This window comes from Motacilla alba, chromosome 3, assembly GCF_015832195.1.
Source record: "Motacilla alba alba isolate MOTALB_02 chromosome 3, Motacilla_alba_V1.0_pri, whole genome shotgun sequence".
NCBI lineage: Eukaryota > Metazoa > Chordata > Aves > Passeriformes > Motacillidae > Motacilla > Motacilla alba.
Genome location: NC_052018.1, coordinates 57,363,249 through 57,386,612, shown reverse-complemented (window position 1 = coordinate 57,386,612; position 23,364 = coordinate 57,363,249). Strand labels below are relative to the sequence as shown.

The window sequence follows — 23,364 nt, the reverse complement described above, 5'->3', positions numbered from 1 at the left end:
TTGAACCTGAAGGATGGAAAAACCTCTGTATTTGGGCAGGAACAGGTTAGTTACGAGGTGTTATGTGGCATTTCCACCATAACCCCTCTAGAGTGTATTTTAATTCACGGTGAGTGCCCTGGGTCTGCTGTGGCAGGACCACCTTATCCGATGTACATTCCGTGTGTCTGGCTGCAGGAGCTGGATGGAGTGCTGGGGACAGGCCAGTCCTCCTTTCGCAGGGCAAGGTGTACTGAGTTGCCAATAAGTTCCTTAGAGCAGCTTATTTGAAATTTATTAGAAATTCAAAAGATGGAAATTAAATGGATCACTCCGAGTGCTAACCTGTGGGTTTTCCTTCCTGTTGGTCTAACGAGTCCATCGTTCGGGCATCAGCTGAAACACGAGGCTCAGCGGAGCTTTCTACCCCCCATTAAAAGAAAATCGGAAAATTGGAAAATGGGAATTTGTCCGTGGTGCTGGGTGCTGGGCGCTGGGCCGGGAGAAGCCAGCCGTGTCCGGCAGCGCTGTTGTGCGCTGTGCTGCGCCGTGCGGGCGCGCAGGGGTTACAGGGCGCTGCCGCTCCCCGCCGGGGCGGGCGGGAGCCGCCGCTGCTCCATCCGGGAGCGGCAGGAGCCGCGCGAGGCAGGCCGGGATCTGCCCATATCCGGGCGGCTCCGCGGCGGGGACACTGACAAAATGGCGGCGCCGAACTGAGCGGCCCGAGGCGGCGGCGGGCGCTGGCGGAGGGACCGAGCGGGCGCTGCCGGCATCGCCGAGGGGCGGAGGAAGGGCGGAAGGAAGGGAAGGGCCGCGGCCGGTCGGCGCCGCGCGGGCGGGGCCGAGCTCCGAGCGCCCGGGGCGCTGCCGCCGCCTTCTCGCCTCAGGTAGAGTCCGCCGTGCGCGGGGCCGGAGGGAGGGTCGGGGCGGTAACGGGCCCGCTCCGGCTCGGCCCGGCGTGCTGGGCCCGCTGCGGGACGCGGCCGTGGCAGGAGCCGCCTCCGTTCACGGCCTGGAGCCGGCGAGGCGACTGAAGCGCAGGTGTCCCAGCGGGGCACGCTCGGGATACTTCTCCTGGCGGTGAAACCCTCCTGGCCTGCGTGGTCCTTGGGAGGCCGGGTCCCGCTGTCTTGCAGCAGTCCGTGCCGGCCTGAGCAGCGCAGCGGGGCTTTGGCTGCCCTGCAGTTGTTAGCCGTGAAGATCGCTCCGAGGTGCGCCTGCAATGACTCCTGCTGCTCCCGGGAATACATGTATGTGTACGTAGGAGAGCTGTATCCTGCTAAAGGACATAGCAGAGCGTAAGAATGGAAGCAAACCGAGCGAATGCACAATGTTCCTGGTATTCAGCTGGCCTCTAGCTCTTTCCAGCTCTGGCTTCTCTGACCATATGTAGCTGTGCTTATGTGCTAATTTCGGGGTCCAGTTTTCTCCTCATCTTATGAAAACTTTTAGCATCGGAAATGCATCCTTTGGGAAATTGCTGTTGCAGCTCAATGACTTGTTACCTGAAAGAAGAGCCTCCTTTAGTTGGTCTGAACCAAGTCCCTACAAACTTAATGACTTGTCCCTACACTTTATGACTTGTGAAGTCTCTGTTACTTTCTTTATCCCTAGCAGTGAAGCATTGTGATTTTGTATAAAGTAAGCTGTTAGAATAGGTACATGAGGGAGGGAGCCTATATGCATTAATATGTGATGTTCACTTCTCAGCTGGAAATGCGGGCATTGAAAGTATTTTTATAAGGAATTTTAAAGTTAGATTAAAAAGTTGTGTAGTTTTTTTCCCTCAGAAAATCATGGGAGTCATTGACAGTTGCGTGTTGCCATTCAGAGCATCACAGACTGGTTGGGTTGGAAGGGACCTCAGAGATAATCCAGTTCCAGCTCCCTGCCGCTAGACCAGGTTGTTCCAAGCCTCATCAGGCCTGGCCTTGAATACTTCTGAGCTTTCATTCAAACACTTATTTATGTATAAGTCCAATCTTTTATGATTATAATGTAAAAATAACAAGGTGGGCTTTTTTTTTTTTTTCCTTACAGTTTGACCTGTAAAAGAAAATACTGCATTCCCATATTTTGAGAAGAAGTGAAACATTATTTTCTTCAACTCCTTTAGGGAAGAGAATTTAATCAGCAAAAACAGCTGCATTAACCAACAGATTATTTAAGGACACAAAACTACAGGAGGGAATAGCCATCAGTTCCCATGGATGCAGTTGATGTCTGGTAGTTTTTGAGATCCATTTCTTACTCAGCAGTCAACACTCTCTTCCTTTAAAATGTGTGCCAATGTCTATAAGCAGAGGTGACTTGTGAATTTTGAGTTTCATATATAAAGCAAGGTAAACTGTAGTAATTCCTGTTTTCTGGAGGACTAATTTAATTTGTTTTCTAAGAATTAAGGCTTAGTTTTACATGTACATGCTGGTACACATCAGTGCTGCCGAAAGGAACAGCCCACAAAAAAAAAAAAGTTATTTATTTGGGTAAGTTCCTTAGATTGATTCTGTGTGGCCTTACAAACAGTTACACTGTCTGTGGGAAGTGGTGGCAGATAAGTAGAGTGGCTGGTTTACACTCCTAAACCTAGACTCCTGCTAAAAATTTGAGTGCAGCTTTATTTTCCAAGACTGCTCCTGATTTATGATTTTCGTCTTCTGTTAATTTAACCTTGATTTCTCTTAGGAGGTGTTAGATTTATCTATCCCAGCTACGCGAGGTGTAACCATGAAGTGAATACTGCAACACAGATGAAATTTGTAAAATATGTAGGTGCAAAACCCCTGTTTTCTCCTGAATTCCAGGCCTTTGGAATTTGGTATAAACTTATGTAGGGGTATTTTGTCAAGTTCTTACTTCATTTTCTTTGGAAAAAGTATTTTCAATGTGGTCTTAAATACAGCATGTTTGGAAAATTATTTTGAAAGTGGCCAAAATTAAATTACATTTTAATAGTTCTCATGCTGTACTTTTTGCTGATTTCTGGATTTCTTAATACTTTGGGCAAAATTTCACTGTTAATTATTAAAATTCACTCATGTCTGATGATCTCTTCCTTATTCAGTGAGCACTGAAGAACTGTATGCTATCAGACTGTGTTAAGCATAAATACCCAACTACACTCAAGATTTCAAAGCTATCACAGTGCAGAGAAGGCTTGTAGATGCAGTTATACCCCTTAAGATCTAGCAAGTTTCATAAGAGAAATTATGTTATTCCTAAAATGGTTCTCTAAGGACAATGGGATTAAGTGGATATCCCTTAAGTGTTTCTTTTCACAGTCCTCATTTATGCATTACTTCCCAGCTTTCGGGTTTTATTCATATATGGGTAGCATGAGTATTTAATTCATATAATTTGCATGTGTTTCAGAGAGTTCTTTTTCCTATTAACTTGTCATATTCTTCCTCAGTTGCTGAATCACTAATTGCTTTGTGACAGTGCAAGTATTATAGAAATGAAACCTGAGTGAAGAAAGAGTGACTTTTTCGTAGACTGTGTAAAATTTGGATACTTGTTTAATTTATGTCTAATATGATAAATGCTTAGCAACACAGTAGTAAAGGAGCACTGTGAGTTGGGCTTCAACATTTTTATTGCCTTTGAGGAAAAGACTGAGCTGAAATATTTAGTTTACCTTGCACTGTCTTAGTAACTTATCTTCTACTGTGAAGCAGTAGAGACTGACAAAGTTTAATTTCATGATACTCTGAAGAGGCAAATGCTCTGCAGTTTCTTCAGTGTTTCACTGTGGTTGCTTTATCCTTTGCCATGCAGTTGCCATAATAATTGGTGCCCAGCCTGAACACAGAGATTTGAGTTCTCTGCAGACACGGGGCTCTTTCCCTGATGAGTCAGCGCCTTCAAAACGCAAACGTTTTTTATTTGGCTTTTGGCAGAAAATTCTGTTTCCCTTACCAAATGTCATAGCTATGCTCTCAGCGAATTTGATGCTTGAGTTGTTAAACAATTTTACATTAAAAAAAAATCTGATTAAAATTTTCTTTGTTTCTTTTCCTGCTCTCATCTTCTCTTATTTAAAATTAATTTGAAAATTACTTAACTATTGATGAAAACTGGTTCAAGGAGACTTGAGCTAAGAGACTGTGAAAGCCTCAGAATCTGAGCCCTTAAACATATGCAAGTAGCAGATGATACAAGAAGTCATAAAGTTGTATGTGATGAGCCAGGCAAGTGTTTAGTTTTAACAAATGTGACTGCTAGAGAACGGATAAAATCACTGTAACTACACGCTCTTACTGGTGTACTTCTCACTCCCATCTTTTGCTGGAGCTGGATGTCAGAATCATTGAACAGCAAGGTTATTTGATCCATGTCCTGGCTGACTGGGTAGTAGAGTTGGCTGTTCTGGCTACAAAGGTGTTGATGGGGAGAACATAGGTGACAAATGGACACAGGAGAGGGGGGAGGCAAAGAAGCAGTGCTGGTGCACACCAGTGGTTCATATCTGCTCTTGAAAGCTTTGTCCACCACACAGAACCCTTTACTATGCCCACATCCTTTGCAATTCAGGACTGTTTAGACTTGAGGCACCTAAAACATTAGTTGTTAACAGACGGTTAAAAGCCCAACGTGGTTTGTAAATCAGGTTGAGTAAAGACTGCCTGAAGAATTCGCTTAGCATGCTTTTAGTATCCGTGAAGGCAGTACTGCATGTGAATGCTTCACTGCTCCAGTGCTATATTGTGAATTTTTTTACTGCTCTGTTAAATGTGATTTGTTTTGTTTTTTTTTAACAGAATAGCAGTTTTGGATTGTGACAAACTTCAGCACTACAGGAACCAAGGTTTCACAGTGAAGAGCCACTGCTTTCACAAGTTCTGACATCAGCCAGTCTTCCTTGAATTCTGGTGTGTGCGAGTCCTTGGTGGAGGTTGCATATATACATGTTTTCATGAAGAGAAGTGAGAAGCCAGAAGGTTATAGACAAATGAGGCCTAAAACTTTTCCTGCCAGTAATTATACTGGCAGCAGCCAGCAGATGCTACAGGAAATACGAGAGAGCCTCAGGAATTTGCCTAAACCCTCAGATGCTGCTAAAGCTGATCACAGCATGGGCAAAATGTTACCTGAAGATCCTAGACAAGGTCGAAATCCTCCCAAATTTGTAACATATCATAAGGTTTTGCAGGAGATAAGAAACTCACTTCTGCCTTTTGCAAATGAAGCAACCTCAGCTGTCAAAGGAACATCAGAAGTTAATCGACAGATGCTGCAAGACTTGCAAGCTGCTGGCTTTGATGAGGTGAAGTGTTTTATTTTGAAGATTTGGTGTCCTACTAGCCATAAACTATTAGTGCATGTTGGAGGGGGTGTTGGTCGGGGAATGTTTGAACAGCATCATAAGCAAAAAGCTTCAAAATCTGGTAGGTTTCTGATTAGTACATGAAACTGGTAATAGTGGGGGATGTAGAAGAGTAGAAGAGGACTTGAAGGATTTAGAGAGACTTGGCTTTGTTATTTTAAGTATCTTGTCCAGATTGTTCTTATGTGATAGGTTGTTTTAATTATTTATATAATTTTAGGCAGAGAGGACTGGTCTCTCTAGAACATGGATTTTGCCTCTGATACTCAAAGTAGTTTTGGGTTGTGCTCAATTAAAATAAGTTGATAAAATATGGCTATTCTAAATTGAAAGGCAATACCAAATATTTTGGAAAATAATCTGAAATGTGGTTTCCAGAAAGGGAAAATGAATACACTTACAGCTCCTGTGTTTTTACTGGGACCCGTGCATCACATAAATCACACTTGTTTTCATGCCTTCTTTGTAAACCTGGGTACAAAAGCATGTTTAAAAAGAGCTAGCAAACCACTCATCTTGCCAAAGGAAAAAGGCATAGTACCACAACAGGGATTAACTTTTCAGGCGTGCACTGCTTGCAATAGTGACCAGCTCATGAGTTCTGCTGTCTGTGATGCTTTGGTATTTACAGAGATCTACCTCTGCCAAGAGTGAGCTTCTCCAAAACTACCAACTGGCTTTTCTTCAGCAGCGTCCCAGTGTCAAGCACTAAAAGTGGCTTTTCATGTTCCTTTCACTTGATCAAATACACAGTCCAGACTGTGTGTCAGGAAGAATGGAAGGATTTTGTAATGATAAATGATTTTTGTAATAATTTGCTCCAGCTCTGTGATTCATTGCTGAGGTTGAGGAAGTTTTGTGTGGGATTTTGGGGCAAGGAGGGATGTGCATTTGTTTTTTTCAAAGTAGATTAGTTCTCAGCTCCATTTTTACAGATTTGAACCTGCAGCTGGTTTTGCAAACTAAAGGTTGTGGTGTGTGGCTGGACAATAAATTAGAAAGGCATCTTGAGTTGGTATTTTTCTTGGATCCTTTGTATCTTGAAGCCTTTTGCTTCTACCCTTTGTTCTTGGATACAACTGCAAATTCCCATGACACTTGTGATTATATGGGGCTTTTTTCAGGCACTCTGCCAGCATAAGCCCATTCTGCCATGTGTTAACCTACAGTTGTGTTGCCACAATAGCCCATATGGCACTGATCCACGTATGTCCCTAGGAACAGATACAGCTGAAGTAGGAAAGCATTTTTCTTGGTTGAGAAGTTTCAAAATATATTGAACTTTTTTTTTTCCAAATGAAATATCAACAAATGTTCTTGTTTTTTCCCCCCACCTCTCAGGTAGTAGGTAGCATTAAGGGGTAAAGTGGAACAGATAGATATCAATAAGTGTCAGGTGTGTGTATATAGATAGTTTTATATGTATGTATGTATGTATAGTAATCAGGGTAGAATGCTATTCATTGTATTTGGTTTTTTTTTATCCTAAATATCTTACAGAAAATCTTTTTTGCTTACTATGGTTCAAGTTAAATCCTCATGTGTTCTATGTATAGTGATACTCTTTAAGACATTGACTACTTCATATCGCATAGGTGAACAAATTTTTGAGCTGAAAATGTCAGCTGTCTGTAAAGATTGCAACAACTTCATTGTATAGGGTTTTTTTTGTTATAAAGTCCTTTTTTAAGGGTTGTATGACCAAACTGTTCTATGAATAGCAAGATGACATGATTTACATCAGCCTGCAGTGCTTCAACTGGTTAACTTTTCTTCTGAACATCCAGATTGTGGTACTATTTCAGATGAGCTCTTCTGGAGAGGACATTTTAAAATTAGTTCTAAAACAATTGAGAGAAATTGATACTTTGTAAAATTACTTTGATGAAATTACTGGAGGATATTTGGCTAAATAACCATGGTTTTTGGAATTTCTTGTAAATATTTTTTGTGTGTAATTTTCTCTTTAGGATATGGTTATACAAGCTCTTAGACAAACTAATAACCGTAGTATAGAGGCTGCCATTGAATTTATAAGTAAAATGAGCTACCAGGATCCTCGTCGGGAACAGATGGTTGCAGCAGCAGCAAGACCTGTAAACGCAGGTATGAAACCACCAGGTAGGTGTATCCATGGTGACTCAGTAACTCAGAGTGTATTCTTATAGGTGAAACAGAACATAGTTAATTTTGCCTTCACGTGCTCACAGTAGAACAGTAATGTTGAGATACAGGTTTTTTTGCTTTTAAAAACAGCATTTTACATATCTGATGTAATCATTCTGAGAGATAGGCGCATTTGACTTAAGTTTCTTAAGCATTGTTTTATAACTGCATGGTTTTATTACTGTACGTAACATTTTATACAAGGAATGGCATTCAGATCTCATTTTGGTAATTCTTGTTACCTTGCTGATGTGGAGCCTGTGTTTTGTTCTGTGTCAGGCGCCACTTAGAAATAAGTGCTGAGCACTGAATTCTTCTTAAAATTTTTTGCCTCTCTTCACATGCCCTCCCACACAACAGCATTCTGTATGTGTATTTTTGTGTATGTGTATTTTTGTGTATGTGTTTGTCTGTGTGTGTATATTTATATATCATATAACTATGGTATTTGTATTTTAGGATGTGATGTTTCAGGATCCCTCTCTACTTAATTTCCTGCTTGGTTCCAGCTTTTGTTTCTATAGTTTTTAAGGCAAGCTTCATGTTCTTAGAGATGTTAGAGGATGGACTATGTCTTTACTAGCAGAGTCAGAGTTTTGCCACTTGCCATTATTGCTTTCTACACAGATGCTAGCACATTTTTATACAACTTGATGCCTTTTTTGTAGCATACACCTAAAAAAAGAGTAACTTTTAAAATGCAGCAGAAATACTGAACTTTTATATGACTAAAGTTGGGTGCTGAGCTGCTAGCAGTGGAGTTAGATTTTAAATCAACAATATAGGTAGGAGGAAAAATTAGTCAGGAGTTGAAAAGAACAGCATCATTTTCCTTTAGTCTGTTAAGCAGGATTAGTTGGTGCTTGTATGAAGTTCATAGGTAAATTCCACCATTTAGACATAGTTTTCATTGTTACCTGCAAAAATATAGTAATTAACATGTTCTTTAAGTGAGGACAGGGTGATTTTCAGCAATTAAAGTACTGCATGTGTTTACACATATTTTAGTGTTAACATTATAAAAACCACAGTAAGACTGCCTGCACCATCAGTTCCTCTTATATTTTGTTTATATGATGCAAAATAGCATCTGCAAAATAAATATATAGCAGGGTTTTGCTCTGTAAATTTTGCATTCAGACAGTTCTAATTCTTGCCTCTTTATCTACAACGCATTTAATCAAAAAGATACAACTTTTAAAATTAAAGTACTTAATCCAATTCTGTCTTATAGGAATATAACAAGTCTGGGTAATCTGTATGCATATAAGGGTGCAAGCCTTGATTTTACAACATTCAGTTAAATTTTAGTTTAGGAACACTAAATGTTTTGCAAATGTTAAATGGAGGGGTTAGCAACATAGCATATTTTTTCATGCTATTACTTTTTTTGCATTTGTGCCAAACATTCTGAGAGTTTCTTGTTCACACGATTAAAAATACATTGTGTGACTAATAATTGTGCACATTACCATTTTTTTCAATTACATTTTACATTTTTACTGAAGCAAAATGCATTTTCAGAAAAGTGATTTCTAAAAAATCACTTTCTGGTAATATAGTTTTATAGTTTCAATGTGGTTTTTTTTTTCCCCTCTTATATGTTCACTGAGCATATTAGCATGCAGTGCTGTGTATTAGTAGAAAAAGTTTTCATATGAAGTACAGCGGATTATATTGTGTCAGAGAATTCAAGTCCTGTTTCTGTAGTAATTAACGCAGAAGAACAAAATATTCAAAGCAGTAAATAGGAATAATTTCCAATAATGTAAATGTTGTGTTTTGTTCTTGTGGAAGCAGGGGCTGTCCAGCAGTCAGTTAACCGCAAGCAGAGCTGGAAGGGTTCTAAGGAGTCCTTGGTTCCTCCGCGGCACGGCCCTTCCCTGGCAGAGGGTGTCGTTTATCGCTCAGAGAGTCCCAGCTCGCAGCCTGATGTAGGAAGGCCGTTATCTGGATCTGGCATTGCGGCGTTTGCTCAAGCTCATCCTGCCAATGGACAAAGAGTGAATCCCCCACCTCTACCACAGATAAGGAGTGTCACTCCTCCTCCTCCACCTCCTCGGGGGCAGACACCCCCTCCAAGGGGGACTACTCCTCCACCTCCTTCCTGGGAGCCAAATTCTCAAACAAAGCGGTACTCTGGAAACATGGAATATGTGATCTCCCGTATTTCTCCAGTGCCACCAGGGGCATGGCAAGATGGTTATCCACCTCCACCTATGAATCCTCCTCCTATGAATTCATCTGCACAGGGCCAGAGAGGCATGAGCGCTGTCCCCATTGGCAGGCAACCAATAATCATGCAGAGTTCTGCCAACAGCAAATTTAGTTTTCCCTCAGGAAGAGCTGGAATGCAAAATGGCAATTGTCAGGCAGAATTCATAGTTCACCAGAATGTGGTGTCTGGAAGTTCGGTGAGTCGCCAGCCACCCCCGTACCCAATGAATCCAACTAACAGGCAGAGTCCCACAGCACTACAGATGCAGGCAGGAGGATCTGCTCCTCCTTCAGCATACACCAATGGGAATATTCCTCAGGCAATAATGGTGCCAAACAGAAACAGTCACAACCTGGAACTTTACAACACAAATGTGGCTGGAATACCTGCATCCTGGTCACAGCCTTCCCCCATGCAGCCGCAGTCGTCGCCGGGCAATGGGCACGACATGCCTGCGTGGCAGCCCAGTATACCCGTGCGCTCAAACTCCTTCAACAACCATCACGGCAGCAGGCAGAGCCACTCTGGCAGCTCCCAGCCTTCAGCCACCACAGTGACAGCCATAACGCCAGCTCCCATTCAGCAACCAGTGAAAAGCATGCGAGTGTTGAAACCAGAGCTACAGACTGCCTTGGCACCCACTCACCCTTCCTGGATGCCGCAGCCCGTGCAAACTGTTCCGACCATTCCCTTCTCTGACAGTCCCTCTACCAATATGGCAGTTATGTCTCCTGTTGCGGAGGCTCCAAATTACCAGGGTCCCCCACCACCTTACCCTAAACACTTGTTACATCAGAATCCTTCCATCAATCTGTATGAGGCAGGACCCAAGCTCAACAAGGAGGAGCCACCTCCTTTATCCAGGGAGGATGAGAATGAAAAGAATTACGAATGTGTTGATTCAACAGATAAAGAAAAGAAACAAATTACAACCTCACCTGTTCCTGTTAGAAAAAACAAGAAAGATGAAGAAAGAAGAGAGTCTCGCATTCAAAGTTATTCCCCTCAAGCCTTTAAATTCTTCATGGAGCAGCATGTGGAGAATATACTCAAGTCACACCAGCAGCGTTTGCACCGGAAAAAACAGCTAGAGAATGAAATGATGCGGGTAAACTCTTCCTTCTTTCTAAATCTATGACTAAACTCTTCTTGTATTACTTTTATGAGATATGTCTTAATTGTAGAATGAAATAGTACAGATAAGTAGAAGAGTTAGAGCTATGGTATTGAAATTTATTTTTAATCTTTCTATTTGAGATGTGGCAAGTTTCTTCCATGTCTTGTTTATGTATTTAATTTTCTTCTTAGAAATTGATTTTTAAGTAAGTTTTTTGGATGTCTAAAGGTAATTTGTATGGCCTACATACAGTAAGGTGGCAGAAGCAAAACAATTGTTGCATGAACTGAGATGTAGCTACATGGTTCATAGCTGGGTTCTACTTAATCTTGATTTTTGATTTATAGGCAATATTTTAATGATTTTTAAAAATATTTCTACTTTTTAAAAATAAGTACTGAAGGTACAAGCAAATTGGGGACAAGTTGCAGGCGGGCTAGTGCTTTTATATAGACATGCAAACAGTAATATTTTTTACATTCTGCAGTTTGTTACCAGTAGGGATAGTTTTTTAAATTTCAAATGAAAAAAACCAAAACTCTTAGAGGTAAGATGGGGTTTTTTTTAGAATGAAAGAGATGGTATCTTTTGTCTAATTATTTTGTAATCAGTGCTGTAAATGTATCTGTTTAAACAAGAGCAATTGAATGGCATAATTATAAAACAAATACGTGTGAAATCAACTTTTTTGTGCCTGCATGGAGTCAGTGGTCTATTTCTAGTGTTTCAGTGTTCTCTTAAACCAAATCAAAAGGGTAAAAACTGGAGCTGACAAACATGTCAATTCAAAAGAGAAAACAGTGAGAAGTAGTGAAACTAAGATTTTTAGAAAGGTGAAATGGAGATGTGTCACACAAATCTATTTCTTAACAATTGTAGTTGAAAGTTTGACATAAGTATGATGTTCTTTTTTATTTATTCTATGAGGGTATGTATTTGGCTTATATCACTTTCTTGACATGCTGTTTTTTTAATCTTTGAAAATTATTACTGTAAGCTGTAGTCTTTTGTAAGTGTTTGCTTAATCACAAATATGTAAATGTTTGCAAGATTTCATCTTGGAACTCTTACTAGATCTTTATTCTTAGTCTTCTCTCTTTCCTTTTCACTTCACTAACAGCTGATTTAAACTGTTAAGGTGTGGGAAGCTTTCCTGAACTCTGTAGCCTCCATCCCTGTGTAGACAAGTAAGATTCTGAAGCAACAGTGTTTCTTAAGAATAGCATGATCCCTTTTTCGAGGGCTTTGCATGCAATCCTGCATCAAAATTAAGCATGCATTTATTTTGGCTATTTTTGAGTACTTAAATGTAAGATTATAATTAATGTTGATTTGCAAACTTCACTTCCCCTGCTTACTGTGTTGTGTTCTATAGTATCTCAGAATAAGTATTACTCATATGAAAGCACTAATTTTCTTGATATTTTTCTTGTGCTTTTAAAGCACCTTAGTGGGGGTATTTTATAATATTTATAATGTTAATGCTAGAGTTTTAATTGTTTATGCTGGATTTAAAGCTGGGATGTTTAATTACAGGCTGGAGGGTGTAAGATGGGTTATTGTGCTGCAGCAGACCTCTCCTTTTTCATAAGCATACAGGAGAGGAATGCCACAACAAGAAAGTATATTTCAGGCCTTCATGAGAAGGAGAAAGGGAAATTATTTACTTTCAGAAAGTTTTAAGAAGATTAAGCAAGTATTGAATCCCTTCTTTTCTGCCCTTTGAATTTTGAAAGAAAAAACCTCAGAATTCACCTGTGAAAATACCTGCTTTCACCGGATGCTGTATTTCTAGCACATGTGACGTATTTCTGTGGTGTCAGGTCTCCTAGGAGTTGAGTGGTCTCAAAAGCGTTTGATTTGGATGTGTGACTTTGGCCAAGAGTTATAATAGGTGTCTTTCCTGCAAAGAGAAACTTAAGTCATCCTTTAAGGCACAGCAAGATGAGAAGGAAGCAAAATGAGACAAACTGTGTGACGATAAAGAGTCAGGAAAGTTTCGGTGTCTGACATCTTCTTGAAATAGTTGGAGATACATATGCAGAAAGGTTTGTGCAGCTGACAGTTTGTTAATTTTTGGTGAATGCTGAAGCTGAGGAGAGTTCTGGGGAAAATACAGCAATGCAGAGAGAAAGTTTGTAATTTCCATTTGGTTTAATGGATGACAGGGAAGGATGAAGGTGGGTTGAGAGAAGAGATGACAAATCGCAGTACTTGGGCTAGTTTTTTACTGTGAAACAGTTCAGATGCAAGAGCTAGAGAGCAGGTAGAAGAAAGCAAAGCTCTACAAAACCAGGGTTTTGGAGACTCTTTGTATGTCTTGTAGTGATCAATTATTGTATTGAGTCTCATTCCTAGGGGGTTGTTGCCATCTAGGTTTTATTCTTTACCAGCTTTGTCAGTGATGAGTGGGGTTCAGTTTGTGTCAAGTGGGTCTGTACTGAGACAAGCTTTAGGGTTCAGATGGGCCTTAGGAAGGTGATCCACCATTGTCTGAACTTTACCAGCCTCAGGTGTTCAGCTGACTTCTTGACATTTGTAAGTCTTAAAAAAATCCTTCCTTCTGTGTTGAAGTGTGCCTTCATTCGAGGAAAACTTCAGAGGTTTCTGTCTTGGAAGATGCAGATGTTCCTGCAATAAGACAATTTTTTGATTCAAAACATGTAGTTGAACCTATTTCCCACACCAGTCTTGAAACTACAGCTAACCAGTCCTAACTACTGCCTATCTGATGTCTACAAAATTGGGATGTCTCAAATTTGAGACAGCCTTCCCCATTTAAATCTTACCAAATTTGTATAACTTGTGAAAATAGTTTGGGTAGCCAAACATATTGTAGGCTTTTTCCTAATTGCATCTCCTTTGAATCCATTTCTGCTATGATGCCTGTAAGAAATGTTATGTTTTCTAACAGTATTTCCTTTAATAGGTGACATACAGTATCTTGTGAAAGCATTTTTAAGATACTGAATGATATATAATTGAATTTTTTTGCCTTTTTTGTCAGACACATCTATTACTTTTTGTTTCAAGTTATGTTGGAAGTCAGGCAATGCCAAAGTCATCTATTAACATACAGTCTATACAGGCCTAGACCAGTTACTTAGTCCTATTGATGGTTCTGAATACTGCTATGCAGACAGTATCTCACATATTTGAAGCTTTAAAGAGATGGAAGCAGCAAGATTTGGTATCAAGAATCAGTAAGATATTATAGTTAGAAATGGAAAGCTTTTAGAATAGTGCTTGAATACAGTTGAGATGTTTGCAGGAGTTCAGTGTGACCATGTTTGAGTTTATGATCAACATGTCCATGAAAAAATAAGGAAGTATGCTACAGGTTGAACTTGAAAGTCATTGATGTGGGATTGCAAGGCAGGTAGGCAGATAAAATAATTGAGATGCTTTGAGAAAAGTAGCATATAGTAATTTGAAAATGCTGTCAGAAAACAAAAGAAGGAATGAACATCAGGCTCCATGGCAATAATGTCACAGCGAAAAAATATTTTAAAAATTGAAGACAGATTCTATTCACATTAAATCAAAGAAGAAGGATTATTCTGATTTCAGGCCCTGAAATTTGCCAAGAAAAATGGCACCAGAATTGAATGGGACTCTTAAGGGAATTGAAACCAGCAAAAATATACTGGGAGGGCACGCAGGTTGGAGTACAATGAGTGTGATCTATGTGGTTCTTGTAGGTAAGGGTTTCCATGCTGTAGGTGATGAGCTGTGTGTGGTCTGTGAGTGTTTCAGCTGTCAGAATGTTGGTGGCATTGGCTGGAACACCAGGGATGTTCAATCAAAATAGGGATATGTACACAGATAGGAGCCAAGAGAAGATCCCGTTGGGAGGAGTGAGCCACTTCAGAAGGAGGTGCTCTGCTCAGCTGGTTCCTAGGTAGAGTGGAGAGCAGTGGTGAGAGTGTGAGCAAAGTCCTGTTAGAAAGGGGTGCGTTATGTGAGAAGAGGGAATATCAATTGCTCCAGGTGTGTGGCAGAGGTGTGGGCAGGCAGTAGGAAGCAGTGCCAGTAGGATCTGGTTTGGATAGTTACATGTGGAGTGAGAGAGAGTGCATGCTCCCTCCTGCAGCTGAAATTCTAGAGCATGGTCAGGAAGTTCAGTGACTTCTGCTCCAGTTAGTCTGCCTTTCCCATGGCAGCTCCTTAGCCCTCAGCAACTTACAGCTCCTAGATGTGTCTTGGCTTTCTTTAACCCTGTAAAGAGTATCAGTGAGGCAGCTAATGCATACTGTTACTCAGATAATATTATTTGCAGTGGTTTTTATCAGTAATTTGTAAATTACTATTCTTAAGAATGTAGTAGTCCCTTCTCTAGAACCTCCTGGTGCATGGCACCTTGTGCATTTTGCTGTTGAAAATGATCACATTTCAGTTTTTTATCACTCTTATATGTTTTCATAGAATCCTAATGTGTAAATTAAAACAAAACCAAATCCCTTTAAGTATTATTTCTTGTGCAATGTACAAGTATTTAGTTTGCTTTACCTAAGCCTTGTAATTAATTATGAGAAGATCACCAAGAATTAAGAGTACTGTTCACTCTTCAGATTTAACTCTGTTTGCTGCACAGGTTGGATTGTCACCAGAAGCCCGGGATCAAATGAGGAAAATGTTGTGCCAGAAAGAGTCAAATTACATTCGGCTAAGAAGAGCTAAAATGGACAAGTCAATGTTTGTAAAAATTAAAACCCTGGGAGTTGGTGCCTTTGGAGAAGTTTGCCTAGCAAGAAAGGTGGATACTAATGCTCTATATGCAACAAAGACTCTGAGGAAAAAAGATGTCTTGCTTAGAAATCAAGTTGCTCATGTTAAAGCTGAGCGGGATATCCTTGCAGAGGCTGATAACGAGTGGGTAGTTCGCCTGTACTATTCATTCCAAGATAAGGACAATTTGTACTTTGTAATGGACTACATTCCAGGAGGTGATATGATGAGTCTCCTAATTAGAATGGGTGTCTTCCCAGAAAATCTGGCACGGTTCTACACAGCAGAACTGACGTGTGCAGTTGAGAGTGTTCATAAAATGGGCTTCATCCACAGAGATATTAAACCTGACAATATCTTGATAGACCGTGATGGTCATATCAAACTGACTGACTTCGGGCTCTGTACTGGTTTTCGATGGACCCATGACTCAAAATACTACCAGAGCGGTAAGAGAGATACAAGTATTCTTTACAAGGAATTAAATTATAAATGAGTAGAAACATGACTGTGCTGTTTCCTTTATGAGAAGGTTTAAGTAGGCTTTTCAAAATCCTACTTGATTACTGGCAACAACAGCTAAAGAAAAGGTTGGAACAAAAGAGAAGTCACAGTTTTGAGAGGGGTAAAATACAGATTATGTGATAACTTGTTTTTAGTTTCCAAAAATAAAAACATACCTTCAAAAAAAAGGTTTAAATTACTTCTGATTAGTTTTTCTCAAAATGTTATGTATCTTAGCTCAGACTGTTACACAGTCTCTGGTGAGAAGATAAAGATTTGTAATCTGATTATTTTTTTTTTTGCGATTTAAATGTTAGAGGTTTATGTTTACGCAAGTGTTAAAACAATATACACCTTATACACTCAATGTGGTGATAAGAAATCTGAAAAGTATAGAGATTGGTATTTTCTCTTAGTTATGTCAAAAATTTGCTTAAAAAAATTGTGTCCTCAGAGGTTGGTATTTTATATCATAAACATAAATCAACATCTTGATATTGATTTCTGTTTGAACTCTCAGGTTCAGAATTGAAACTGAAACAGATTCTGTCTTGTAACACAGAATGTTAATGGATAAAGAAAATTTCATATTAGATAAGAACTAAAGTAATCGTGCTCAACTTTGCTATCCTTGTCACTCCATGGCAGGTGATCACGCCCGTCAGGACAGTATGGATTTCAGCAGTGAGTGGGGTGACCCGGCGAACTGCAGGTGTGGGGATCGGCTGAAGCCGCTGGAGCGCAGGGCTGCACGGCAGCACCAGCGCTGCCTGGCCCATTCCCTGGTGGGCACACCCAACTACATTGCACCAGAAGTGTTGTTACGGACAGGTAATGAATGTGGTTTGGTACTGCAGTGTCACTGCAAAGTGACTGGTACTCAGGTGTCCTGCTTCACTTCTCCCACACTCCCACTTCTTCCCAGGATGCGATATTTTAGCAAAAAATAAATATTTGTTAATATAGAAATCTTAAGTATTGAATTATCTTCTAAACTATGTTCTTAGAAATTTGAGATTAAAACTGTACAAAGGCTTGACTACCTTATTTCAACTTCATTTCAGGTTACACACAGTTGTGTGACTGGTGGAGTGTTGGAGTAATTCTCTTTGAGATGCTCGTGGGGCAGCCTCCATTCCTGGCACAAACACCACTGGAAACACAAATGAAGGTAACTTTAAAAATCTGGTATTACCAGTCTGAAAAAGGCTTGAAATTTACATAGTCTTACTAATTTGTAGTGAAAACAAAGGTGATGTTTGAGGGCACTGCCTGTCCAAGGCATGTTATAAACTGAAGATTTTAAACTTTACATTACTGGGGAGGTGCACTTAATTTATAAAGAGACTTTTAGAATCACATTTGTAACTTATCTGGTTGTACAGTAAACATGCCAACTAAAAATCACATCGCATCTCAGCCTTTCACTGTTTGTATCTGTTCCAGTTGTTGTTCCCTTTCCCCATCCCTCTTCCAGTATTTGTGTGTTCTTTTCTCACCTCTTGGCTTCCATGCCTGTTTGCCTGCAGAGGATTTCCTTTGGTGAGGTACCTGCAGGTGCTTAGCATGGGAAGGTGGAGGAGCAGCAGATGACTGCCTGCTCGGGGCTACTGACAACTCAGAGCCTTTTGTCCTTTTCTTCCTGAGCCCCTGCTGTTTCAGAGAAGGCATCAAGGCAGTCTTCTGCAGGTGTCATTTTTTGCAAAATTATGTTCAGGTGGCTCAAATGTAGTACAGTGTGGATTTTTTTTTTAAAACTTGAAATCTCTTAGGCTTTATAGTACATCTTATAACTCAAAACTCATCTGCCTCATCCTTTTAGGATTGTAAGCCATGTGCCTAATCTCAGTTCCTGGGTGCTGGATTTTATGATATCTTTGTTGGTTTATAGCTGGGGTCTTCCATGCCACACTCTAGTTTAGATTTGGAATGTGAATAAACTTTGCCTGCATTTTGCCAGATTTCCAGACAAAATATTCCTCGTCTTTCTGGAAGAGCAGCTTCACATTTTCTCTTCTTCTGTGAAAAACCTTAGACGTACTGAATTATTTCTTTGTGATCAATTGTTTTGTTTTGTTGTTTTAATGTGTTTTTCCTTTTTTTTGAAATTATAAATAAATAACACATCTTTTTGCTTTTAAGGTTATCAACTGGCAAACTGCACTTCATATTCCACCTCAGGCTAAATTGACTCCAGAGGCCTCCGATCTTATTATTAAACTCTGCCGAGGGCCTGAAGATCGTTTAGGCAAAAATGGTGCAGATGAAATAAAAGCACATCCATTTTTCAAAACAATTGATTTTTCAAGCGATCTACGGCGACAGTCTGCTTTCTACATTCCCAAAATTGCTCATCCTACGGACACGTCAAACTTTGATCCAGTTGATCCAGATAAATTGTGGAGTGATGATGATAAGGAGGGGAACAGAAATGATACCCTTAATGGGTGGTACAAAAATGGAAAACATCCTGAACACGCTTTTTATGAGTTCACCTTCCGAAGGTTTTTTGATGACAATGGCTACCCATACAACAATCCAAAGCCCATTGAGTATGAGTATGGTAGTTCCCAAAACTCAGAACAGCAGTCAGATGATGATGATGATGATGAACAGGCAAGTAGAGGAGTTCAGAGTCGTGATCTGGTTTATGTTTAGTAGAGCAGTAAAGGTCAAAAATGAAATAATCAATTCTGTAGCTTTAGATTTTGAAAAGTCTCTTCCTTTAAGAGAATTGAAAGAAGATTGCTAGTGTAAATATATGCACACTTCTTTTTAAATGCTAAAAAAATTATTTCTTGACTTTCCCTCTCTGTACATTTTGTTTCCCTAGAATACAGGGAAATGCTTGTCGAGAATTAATTTATTCCAGTGATGTTAATTGTTTAATTTAGAAGAGATTTGATGTTAGGTTAAAAAAAAAAATCACTTGAATATTGTTCTTGGTCCTCTGTACTCTAAGTACTCAAAATAGGAAATAGTGATTTTTTTTCCCTAAGATGCCTGGTATCTATTTATACATATAGTGAATAATTTTAGAGAACAAATCTCTTACTCGGAATTTTTAATCACAGTTTTTCCATGCATTGACCAAATACAAAACCTACTTTACGCTAATAAAGTTCTCTGATACATTTCTGAAGAGAAAAAAAAGGCTGCTGTACCCTCACTTCTCAGTGTATTTAGCCTTATTATTCACAGTGTTGGAAAAACAGCCACCTATCTGGTGAAATGTTTCCAGCTGCTGTGGGGAGTGCCCTAGTTCTCAGCTTTGAAACAAGAAAGTGTCAGTCTTGGCTATAGTATGATTGTAAGATGATAAAGCATTAGAACTAGTATTTTATTAAATTGTAATTGGATTTGATATTAGTAACACTGTGGCATGTGACTGGTACTCTCAAAGCAGGACTGCTCACTCAGAACAATTGATTGTCTCTTATCATCAGTTCTCCTATAGATGTAAGAGGAAAAGAAGCCTTAGAAACAACACTTTCTGAAATCTAGTTAAATTTTCTGACTACAACCAAACTGTAAAGTGTGTACAGTGCTGCTTTAGTTGGAATTTTTTGTTTGAAAAATAAATTTTAGAGTAGTATCTTTATGATAAATTTGAGATAGTAATGGGGAAAGATTATAAATTATGATTTTTGAGACTTGTTGTGGAGACCCATTTGCCTTGGCTGGAACAGTTTGCTCCTGGTTACACAGGCACTGAGGCTGTGCACAGGTCTGTCTGAGCTGGCAGTACAGTTTCAATGCTTTGTCTTTCACAGCCTGGTTCAGAACAGAATTAGGAACTTACTGCTGTGCCTGCTGCCTTCTGCATTACTGTTTCCATAATTCCCAGCAGTAGATGCTCAGGCGTCTCCTAGGGTCTCATAGTGGGAGGGCACTGAGCCTGTTGAGGTTATGTGGAGCAGGGATGGGACCATCACTCTAAGCAGCTTCACTGAGACCAGACCAGAAGTTAAGTGTTGAAAGGCAGAAAGAATTACGGTTTTTGCCACTATCCTTCTCTTTCTTAAAATAAACACAGTGGTGAAAAAGATGCACTATTTTTAGTAAACTTAATGTCTTTTGAAACATTTCTTCTTCCTTGGAATTGAATTTCAATGGATAATCTAATAACATGTATGTAAGCATTACTGCTTTCCTAAATTATTATTTTTGCCATTGCACTGGCATTGCAGCTCTCTAAACATCATGAAATTTGTGTTCATAGCTGTTCTTGCAGCCAACATCAGTTACCAGTTTACTTTTCTCACCAAGCTGGTTTGTTTGCTTATGGCCATTTGTTCCCTTTCTGTGCTCCAGGCCAGTGTCTCTGTTTGTGCCAGTGCAGCTGTCTCTAGTACTGTCCTAAGTACTGGATCACTGAAGGAAGTGCTTGTTGGTTAGCATTTGGAGTTTCCTTTCTTGTGAGTGTGGTCATTTGAGCGATCCAGTTTCTAGTGTGGTCCAAAAATGATTTATTACATTGACATAACTGAGGGAGCTGCAGCAGGTTGGCAGTGAGGAAGCTTCTTAAACGTACTTTGTCACAGAAGAAAATGTTTGTGGAAGTTCACCCCTCTGCTGTGAAGTGTTTATAATGGTTAGAAGATGGTTATGAGAAGTTGTTTTCTCAAACAAAGTAGTTAGTTAGTTGCTTACAATAATGAAAATGAGTTTGCAGCTTAATAAAACAATTCCTGTTCTGCCTTTCCCACAGCTGTTGAAATAGTGTAGCTTTTAAGATTAATTTCATTTAGCTTAATTATTATAAAATGGCTGCAGTGCATAACTACTCCATTTTATATATTATGTAAAAAAGATTGCTTTTCATGTAAATAAACTTTAAAGATTATCCTCCTTCATAGTAAGTATCCCAGTAAAACTGGTCTACTTGTCTTGGAGCAAAGTATAATATATTGCTGGTTAAAGGTAATTTAATCAAGCCTCCCTCACCTTTTTGGAAGTGTGCAGAGAAAATAATGTTAATTCATTAAATTGACTCTTAAAATTGCCTTTTCATCTGAGTATATCTCTCCTCTGCCTGCACTATACTATGGTGTATTCCTGTTTAATACTATTACTTATCGTAGGCAATTTAAAAATAATTTTAAAAAAGAATAAATAAGTGTCCTGTAAAGGCACCATTGGTCAAAAAAGAAATACCAATTTCTTTTATTAAAGGAAATAATTTATTCTTTTAAGGACACGTGTAAGTACTGAAATACTAAATACTCTTTTGCCTTTTTTAAACAAATACAGGAAGTGCTCACAACTTGAGAATTTGGTAGATGCTTCTGGCATTCTCTAATGTAATGTGTTAGAAGTTGCAATGTTCCTTGTTTGAATTTCGCCACCTATATGCTGCAGTATTATGTATTTCCTTGCAAAAAGTGCAGTTCATTACAGTCCAGGTTCTCCTCTGAGAAGGTTAGTTACACATGAATGTTGTCACGACTTTCCAGCATACTCTGCCTTACCCATGTTTCGAAACTTGACGTTTCATGCATAGATTCAGAGTCTGTTGAGATTCTTCATAGTTGCTGCTTAAAACATGGGTGTTTCACTGGTGACCTACAATGGGGATTGGTTTGTACAGGCAGTGGAGAAGAGAGGCTCCTAGCCAGCAGCTGTGGAATTCTGCGGTAAGTTTTAGTTCAGGCTACCTTTACTTTATGAAGCATAAAAACAAGTTTCTCTTTTATGTGCCCTTGTATACATATTAATTGTATTTATAAAATGTTCTATAATCCTATAACTTGTACTGTAAATACTATTTGATATTCAGTGGCATTCTGTCCTTGGGCAGGCCCTCTTGCTGTATCTTTTCTATCATCAATTTGTAATAGAATCTATAGAATTTATGGCTAGAAAGTCTCTTTGAGACTGATGTATCTTCCGCTGTTGCAAAAACTGTGAGTGGGAATGATTTATTTAGACTCCTTTTAATATTATTCAGCTGATAGGCAGTGCAGTGGGTGGGTTCTTCGATTATGCTGCTGTCACTGAAGATACTGTTAGGCTTTTGTTTCAGATCAGACCTTTAAATATGTTTGCTTTATTTCAGCCAAAGCAAAAAAGATAATGAATTGGGTCAATGTCATAGTAAAATGTTTTGGATGCCTTAAGATGGTCATGATAAAGGCACTATTCAAGTTTACTGATTTATATATATCTATATAGATATATATAGACATACTCTGTGTGTATATGTATATATAATGTCCTTTTTGTATTATAAGACTGTCAGTTCTTTTGGATTCTCCTATTAAATACATAGACCATCCCACAATTCTGCCAAAGCGGATCATTCATTTGTTCTGTGACTAGCTAGTAAATTTAACAATTTCACATTATCTCATGGCCATAGTAAGTTATTCACCAGTTTTTTGAGTATTCTTTACTTGTCTCAGTCATGACCTGGGCATCCGCTTTTGCCAGGTCTCTGCATTCCTGCAATCCTGCAAACTACATGTGTGCCATGTGATCTCTGAATGCCCGTTGGCACATTTTGGTCTTAGGGGCTTATGGAGTGCTGGCTTAGACCATCATCTCCAAGACTCCTGATGTTCATATGAAAAGAATGTGATCTTTGTTGACTTTTCCAGTAGGTTCACTGGAGCATCCATCCACTTCATCCAGGAGTGCCAGGTGTCTAGTTTGTCAGTACCCAGCAGTTGAGCAGTGTAGGCTTCCTTGCACCTGCGGACTGAACGCACAGCATGTGTGTTTGACCTGGGGGATGGGATGTGAGTGGGTGGTTGCACTGACACCTTCTTAAAAGTTATTTCGGAATAAGAGAAAGAATTCCAGCTCTCGTGAGCAGCGTAACTGAATTATCAGCTACTGTTTTCTCAGGATCGGTTTCTGTAGTGTAACACTTGTTGGAATAAAAAACCCCACACTGGACCTTTATAACAAGTGAAATCACATTCTTATTTTGGCTATTCGGACATGAAATGTAAACATTAGTTGCCCAATTGCATTTATTTTTCTCTCCTCCTTCACATCCCTCTTCTACAAGTCCCGTTATGCTGCAGCAGCTGTACTGTTTAACAATAAAATGGCACAAGTGTAACGGCAGGAATGCTATTGTACTTGGCTGTCACCTCATGTTTGTAACCTGTTCTCAAAAGTATACGTGTTGATGTTCAAGAATTCAATTTGTTGGTGTTCTTTCCATGTCCTCTGCTGCCTCTTTCATCAAAATAAGTAAATCTTATTAATTACTATTATTATTTTTTATTATTTATTTTGCATACATTATGTACTGTGAAGCTGTTCCTTAAGAGGACAATGTATCATGGCTTTCATCTGTATTTCTCTTTGTGAAAA

The 23,364-nt window shown here is 39.4% G+C and overlaps 1 protein-coding gene across 5 annotated transcripts; it reads left to right on the top strand.

The window, feature by feature from the left end:
* Positions 1–67: 67 nt before the first annotated feature.
* Positions 68–22,318, top strand: LATS1 (large tumor suppressor kinase 1). 5 transcript variants are annotated; one of them, XM_038130744.1, is made up of 8 exons: positions 68–866; positions 4,740–5,245; positions 7,276–7,411; positions 9,272–10,797; positions 15,401–15,983; positions 16,687–16,869; positions 17,103–17,209; positions 18,181–22,318. In XM_038130744.1, the coding sequence occupies exons 2-8, from the start codon at positions 4,895–4,897 to the stop codon at positions 18,694–18,696; spliced, it is 3,402 nt and encodes a 1,133-aa protein (XP_037986672.1). In that variant the 5' UTR covers positions 68–866; positions 4,740–4,894; the 3' UTR covers positions 18,697–22,318. The 5 variants fall into 5 exon arrangements, with proteins under 5 accessions (XP_037986672.1, XP_037986671.1, XP_037986670.1 ...); XM_038130743.1 differs by having other exon boundaries at positions 9,269–10,797; XM_038130742.1 differs by having other exon boundaries at positions 7,276–7,426.
* Positions 22,319–23,364: the final 1,046 nt, after the last annotated feature.

Coding starts and splice junctions, on each gene's coding strand:
- LATS1 (XM_038130740.1), top strand. CDS start 4,895: ATGAAGAGAAGTGAGAAGCCAGAAGGTTATAGACAAATGAGGCCTAAA. Junction 7,427..9,268: donor CGCAGGTATGAAACCACCAG/GTAGGTGTATCC, acceptor TTCTTGTGGAAG/CAGGGGCTGTCCAGCAGTCA. Junction 10,798..15,400: donor TAGAGAATGAAATGATGCGG/GTAAACTCTTCC, acceptor TTTGCTGCACAG/GTTGGATTGTCACCAGAAGC.